Source organism: Nicotiana tabacum, chromosome 1, assembly GCF_000715075.1.
Source record: "Nicotiana tabacum cultivar K326 chromosome 1, ASM71507v2, whole genome shotgun sequence".
NCBI classification, from domain to species: domain Eukaryota; kingdom Viridiplantae; phylum Streptophyta; class Magnoliopsida; order Solanales; family Solanaceae; genus Nicotiana; species Nicotiana tabacum.
Window position 1 is genome coordinate 194,944,069 of NC_134080.1, and position 7,101 is coordinate 194,951,169.

The 7,101-nt window shown below is 44.9% G+C and overlaps 1 protein-coding gene across 1 annotated transcript; it reads right to left on the bottom strand.

Annotated features, from left to right (window-relative positions):
- Positions 1-493: 493 nt before the first annotated feature.
- On the bottom strand, positions 494-5,516 carry LOC142164608 (uncharacterized). Its single transcript, XM_075222655.1, has 7 exons — positions 4,958-5,516; positions 4,022-4,136; positions 3,566-3,955; positions 3,314-3,481; positions 2,395-2,820; positions 1,635-1,642; positions 494-1,110 (listed from the first exon to the last, which is right to left on the bottom strand). The coding sequence occupies exons 1-7, from the start codon at positions 5,514-5,516 to the stop codon at positions 494-496; spliced, it is 2,283 nt and encodes a 760-aa protein (XP_075078756.1).
- Positions 5,517-7,101: the final 1,585 nt, after the last annotated feature.

Consider the following 7,101-nt stretch of genomic DNA (forward strand, 5'->3'; position numbering starts at 1 on the left):
CTTGGTCGGAAACGGTTTCGGGGTTCACGTTGCATGCACGCCCCAAAGCTCGCAGCCAACCCATGAACTTCTTTTCCGACTTGACTTGTCGGTCAGCTATCGCGTCCACACGAGTGCCCAAATCATTCATGGAGGTGCATAGACCAGCCACCTCCTGCTCCAATGTGGTGTGCCGGGACACTCTGGCAGTTCCTAAAGAGGATGTTGCTCGTGACAGTATTGCAGTTATTGCGCTGGGCGCATGGGCCTGCGCTTTGCCCTCCACATCCATTTGCTCTTACTCTTCCTCCTCCGATGCATTAGTTCCACTTCATCCTCTCCACCTACCGCTGCTGCTGGGGCTGCCCCCGAGGTATTCTTGCCAGGTCGGATCTTGTGGATTTTTCTTACCAGCCCGTCTACACGAGTATTTTCAGGTACCTGCACTTTCCTGCAAAGCTTAGTCACCAAGGATGGGAAAAAGAACCCATACAGGCGTTGATGAAACAACAAATCAATGCAGCCGTCCATTCACCTCCGTATTATTTTTGTAGGGAATAAGGCGACTGTTAATCACATACAACCAGCTCTTCGCCTCTGGAGTTAAGATGGAGGAGTGGAACTTCTCTCCATGTTCCAGCCACTCTACTATTTTTCCTGGTACGCAAATGTCATCAAAGAAACGCTCCAACTTGGCATCGGTTGGATTTCGCCCATATTCATAAAAGTCAGTATTCCCAGGCAGAGGGTCGGGCAATTGATATGCTATGCGTATTGCCTCAATGGAGGCATCCACCACCTTGTGGCGCACTGTGACCACATGGTGGACATGCTCTGGTAGATTAGCATAGAATTCGCATACAACCATTACATTAGCCTCCCCTGGCTCGTCAATGAAGGCCTGCAAACCCCGCTCCATCAACTCATTGTACATGTGGTGGCATCGTTCCTTGACCTTTTTGATGTCAATGCCCCTCTTCGGAATTGGCTTCTTGGTAGCCTTCTCTGTAAAACGGGTCTGAGCCTCAGGGGAGACAAATTTGTTGCTGTCATAGGGATGTGCAGGAGCTGCCCTTTGGCGGCTTGAGGATGGACCCGTGGATTGGCACTTTTTCGATGGTGCCATAATACCTGCAAAATGTGGACACATTAGCTCAGCCCAACAAAATTAGTGTGACTTAATGTGGTTACTCAAACTTCACACGCAAAATTGGTCACAAATACATAATCATGCTCATTGAGGCCTTTCCACAAACACCTTGTGGGCATAGGCTCTCACAACTCTTTTCTAAGTGTCTTGCAACAAGGGCCCCCCACAAAAGCTCATCCAGAACCCAAATCAAGTGCTACCCACCCCACACTTACAACAAACTAACCCCAAAACATATTTCACCAAGTTTGAACACCAAATCACAAAACACATCTACACTAATGGCATAAGATACAACATAAAAAAAATCTGAAAGTAGAAAGAGAAAAAGAAAGAAAACTACAACTAGGGCTCATACCCTGTTAAAAATTGTGAGAGAGGGGGATGGGGGTAGGGGTGCTGGAATTTGGTGTTTTTGAGGTAGTTGGGAGAGTTTGGAAGAGGGGATTTGGGTTTTGTTTAATAGAAGGGGGGGGGGGGGGTAATTGTGTCTAAAATGAATAACCAATTAAACTACAAAAATAAAAAAAATAAAAATAAAAAGAAAAACCAAAACTAAAAAGAAAAACAAAACGCCTGAAAAGTTCTAGGCAGAATGGTCCGCCCAGGCGCGCGAACTTGTGCGCGAAGTTTTGGAGCTCGCGCGTTTCTTCGCGCGGTGCTGTTGAGTTCCAGGCAGAATGGTTCGTCCAGTCGTGCGAACTTGTGCGTGAAGTGGGCGCGAAATCATGCTCCTGGGCGTTTATTTTTGCATTTATTTTCACCTGGTTTGCTCCTAGTTGATGGTCCTTTCACCCGCCCTTCGTCGCCTGCATTTGTTAGTAAGTTAAAGCTCAAACTCAAACACTACTACTATCGTTGGGTTGCCTCCCAACCAGCGCCTTATTTAACGTCGTGGCATGACAGTTACAACAGTTCAATGGGTTGCCTCCCATCCAGCGCTTGATTTAACGTTGCGGCACGACTCAACATGTTCTCAAGCATCCTTCAAGTCTACTGAGGTCTTGTGACGTGCAAAGTCACCACCCCAGTAGTGTTTTATCCGTTGACCGTTCACCAAGAAAGTACTAGTTGAACTCATATCTCCCAACTCCACGGCTCCATGAGGCTTCATGCTTACCACAACAAAAGGGACCGACCAACGAGATTTAAGCTTTCTGGGGAAAAGCTTCAACCTCGAATTGAACAACAGAACTTCTTTCCCTGGCTCGAACTCTCGATGTTGAATGTGCTTGTCATGCCACCTCTTAGTCTTCTCTTTATACAATTTGGCATTCTCATATGCATGTAATCGAAACTCCTCGAGCTCATCGAGTTGCAGCAACCTCTTCTCTCCAGCTACATCCCCATCCATGTTCAACTTCTTTATTTCCCAATAGGCCTTGTGCTCAAGTTCGACGGGCAAGTGACATGCCTTCCCATACACCAATCTATAAGGAGAAGCACCTATGGGAGTTTTGTATGTTGTTCGATACGCCCACAATGCATCGTCTAACTTTCCGGCCCAATCTTTTCTATTTGCACTTACTGTTTTCTCAAGAATTTGCTTTACCTCTCTGTTTAAAACCTCCACTTGACCACTCATCTGTGGGTGATAGGCAGTGGAGACATTATGCTTGACCCCATACTTTGCAAGGACATTGTTTAACAGTTTGTTGCAGAAATGTGTACCTCCATCACTGATCAACACTCTGGGAGTTCCAAAGCATGTGAAGATATGCTTCTTGACTAAGCTTACCACCACCTTTGCATCATTAGAGGGAAGAGAAATGGCCTCCACCCACTTACACATAATCAACTGCCACCAAGATGTATCTATGGCCGTTCGATTATGGAAAAGGTCCCATGAATTCAATTCCCCAAACATCGAAAAGCTCCACTACCAGGATGTTTTGTAGTGGCATCTCGTGCTTCTTAGTGATCGTCCCGGTTCTTTGGCACCTGTCACACATTTTAACAAAGGCGTGTGCATCCCTAAACAATTTTGGTCAATAGAAACCTGATTGTAGCACTTTTTGGGCGGTCCTGTCTCCACCGTGATGACCTCCGTATGACGAGGCGTGACAACTAGGAAGTATGGCACTCATCTCCTCCTCAGGAACACATCTCTGTATCAACTGATATGCACATAGCCTATATAAGAATGGTTCATCCCACATGTAGAGCCTCAAATCATGCAAGAACCTTCGTCTATTGTCTGGTGTCAATTCTGGTGGTGTCACCCCACTTGCAATAAAGTTCACATAATCTGCATACCACGGGGCTGTGCTTGAGGTGATTGCCAATAATTGCTCATCAGGGAATGTTTCTTTGATTGCACCCCCTTCAGCCACATGGTTCCGATTTTCTAACCTGGACAAGTGATCAGCCACTTGGTTCTCTGTTCCTTTGCGATCTCAGATCTCTAAATCAAACTACTGCAAGAGCAGGACCCACCAAATCAGTCTCGGCTTGGCGTCCTTCTTCTCAAATAGGTATCTGATAGCTGAATGATATGTGTAGATGATGACTTTGGTCCCCACAAGATATGACCTGAACTTGTCAAATGCCCACACCACTGCAAGCAACTCTTTTTCAGTGACGGTGTAGTTCATCTGAGCTGGATTCAGAGTTTTGCTCGCATAGTAGATGGAGTGGAATATCTTATTTCTCCTTTGCCCCAAGACAGCACCAACAGCCAAGTCGCTCGCATCGCATATCAACTCAAATGGTTGCTCCCAATCCGGAGCAATTATGATTGGTGCAGTAACCAACCTTCCTTTCAGCTCCTCGAATGCCTTCAGACAGACATCATCAAATTTGAAGGTGACATCTTTTTCAAGCAACCTGCACAAGGGAGAGGAAATTTTCAAGAAATCTTTAATGAAACGACGATAAAAACCTGCATGGCACAAGAAACTGCGAATGCCTTTAACAGATATCGGTGGAGGCAATTTTTCAATCGCTTCCACCTTTGCCTTGTCCACCTGCAAACCATCTGTGGACACTTTGTGCCCCAGGACTATACCTTCACGTACCATGAAATGGCACTTTTCCCAGTTTAGCACCAAGTTAGTTTCTTCACACCTAGTAAGTACTTTATCAAGGTTCATCAAACAGTTATCAAAAGAACATCCAAAAACAGAAATATCGTCCATGAACACTTCCACAAACCTCTCAACCATGTCAGTAAAAATGGCCATCATACACCTTTGAAAAGTCACAGGTGCATTACAAAGACCAAGGGCATTCGCTTGAATGCATACGTGCCATAAGGACACGTAAAAGTGGTCTTCTCTTGGTCCTCTAGGGCTATAGCATTCTGATTATACCCCGAGTAACCATCTAAGAAGCAGTAGTACTCCTGGCCGGCTAATCTATCAAGCATTTGGTCAATAAAGGGGAGGGGAAAGTGGTCCTTCCGGGTGGCATTGTTCAATTTTCTATAATCAATGCAAATTCTCCACCCGGTGACAGTTCTTGTAGGTATTAAATCATTATTCTCATTAACTACTACAGTCATCCCCCCTTTCTTGGGTACACATTGGACGGGGCTTACCCATTTGCTTTCTAAGATAGGAAATACAATACCTGCATCGAGCCACTTAATCACTTCTTTTCTTACCACCTCTTTCATGATTGGATTGAGTCGGCGTTGTTGCTCTACACTGGGCTTGTGTCCGTCCTCCATGAGGATTTTGTTCATGCAGAAGGCTGGACTAATGCCCTTAATGTCAGACATAGTCCACCCAAGTGCTCGCTTGTGCTCACGTAGCACTCTCAACAGCTTTTCTTCCTGCAATTTAGACAAGTCAGACGAGACAATAACAGGTAAAGTGTCAGAGTCACCCAAATAAGCATATTGCAAGTGAGGTGGAAGGGGTTTAAGTTCCAATTTTGGGGCTTCCTCAATTGACGGCTTTGGAGGAGGCCCCTCTGGTCTACTCAAAGGCTCGAAGGGGTGCGTCCCTTGCAGGTATGCACAAGATGTATCAAGGATGCGCATTATCTCCTCAACCTCCTCATCAACCCCTAGGAAATCAAGAAACATAAGTGTTTTCTCTAGAGAATCGTCTAGATATACACTCAGATAATGAATCTGCTTATCGGCCTTAACAACAGATATCATTGAGAGCTCCTCATAGTGGCGAGGAAGTTGGATTGCTCTGTAGACATTAAAAATTGCTTCCTCGTCATCTACCCTCAAAATCATCTTTCCCTCTCTTACTTTGATAATTGCATCACCAGTAGCTAAGATAGGTCGCCCCAATATGATTGGAACCAGTTCGTCAGCCTCATAATTGAGGATAATGAAATCAGCAGGGAAGATGAATTTCCCAATCTGCAGTGACACATCTTCAATCACCCCTTCAGGGTGTGCTATCGATCTGTCAGCCAGCTGTAACATCACAATATTGGGCGTTTGAGCTCCCAGGCCCAATTGCTTGAATAAGGACAGGGGTATTAGATTTATGCTCTCCCCCAAATCGCAAAGAGCATGACCCACATCAATATTGCCAATGCGCACAGGAATCGTGAAGCTGTCAGGATCCTTAAGCTTTTGAGGGAGCTTATTTTGGACCCTTGAAATGCACTCCTCAGTAAGTGCCACTGTCTCAAAATCAGTTAATCTTCTCTTGTGAGCCACTATATCTTTTATGTATTTAGCATACTTTGGAATTTCACGAAGCACATCAACAAGTGGGATATTCAATTGAACCTGGCTCAACATAGAGAGGAATTTTGTGAACATGTGATCATCATTCTTTTTCTACAATTTCTGGGGAAAAAGGTGGTGGTGGTCTTAGGGCCTCCACTGGCTTTGAAATTTCAGTAGCATTATTTGGCTCTTGGGTCACTTTAGGGATCAACTCTCCCTCAGGTATGGGCTTGTCTTTCTTTTTCTTTGGAACTTCCTCTAGCTCCCTCCCATTTCTAAGTGTAACTGCATTCACTTGAGGGTTCTTTTCTGTATCACTGGGGAGGGCGCCTACAGGTCTAGTGTTTTGATTTGTTGCTAACTGCCCCATTTGCCTTTCAAGATTTATGAAGTCGGTCCTGAGTTGTTGATTGTCGATCAACAACTTCTTTAGCAGATCATTGGTACTCTCTTCCATTTGTTGGGGTGGTCTCTGAGGCTGATTGAAATTCCCTTGGGGTCTATGCTGATTCTGATTCTGCTGATTTCCACCCCATGAGAAGTTGGGATGATTCCTCCAATTTGGATTGTAAGAATTCTCGTATTGTGCATGCTGATTTGGTGGACCTCTGTTCTGTTGCCCCACATAATAGATGGATTTTGGATTCATGGGGCACATATCACTCATATGACTGTCGTCACAGAGTTCGCAGCAAATAGTCGTTTGTTGTACGTGTTGCATTGTCTGTGGTTGTTGCATTGTCATCCTAGTCATCTGATTGGCCAGCTTTGCATTATCGGCTCTCATGGCTGACACTTCGTCTAACTCAAGTAACCCAGCTGATTTTTGCTTAACTGTCTTTCGTGAATCACCCTCACCTTGCCAGTTATTATCATTAGCAGTGAAGTTATTCAGCAAGATTTGGATTTCACTGTACGGTCTGGCCATGCAACTACCCCCACAAGCTAAATCAAGATTCATCTTTGAAGCATCATCTAACCCATCTACAAAAGTGTGACCCAATACCTCGTCCATCTGGCAATGATGAGGACAGTCTCTGAGCATCTTCTTGTACCTTTCCCATGCTTGATGCAGTGTCTCGCCAGCTCGTTGTTCAAACCCAAGAATTTGACTCCTCAATACCTTTGTTTTCTTAGTGGGGAAAAACTTGATTAAGAATTTCCTCGCCAGATCATCCCAAGTGCGGATTGAATTTGCTGGCTCTTTATTCAACCACTCTTTAGCTTCCCCAATCAGTGAAAAGGGGAAAAGTGTCAGCCTGACATAGTCCTTAGAAATGTTCGGATAGTTGTAGGTATCCGTAATTTCCAAGAAATTCTGAATGTGCCTTTG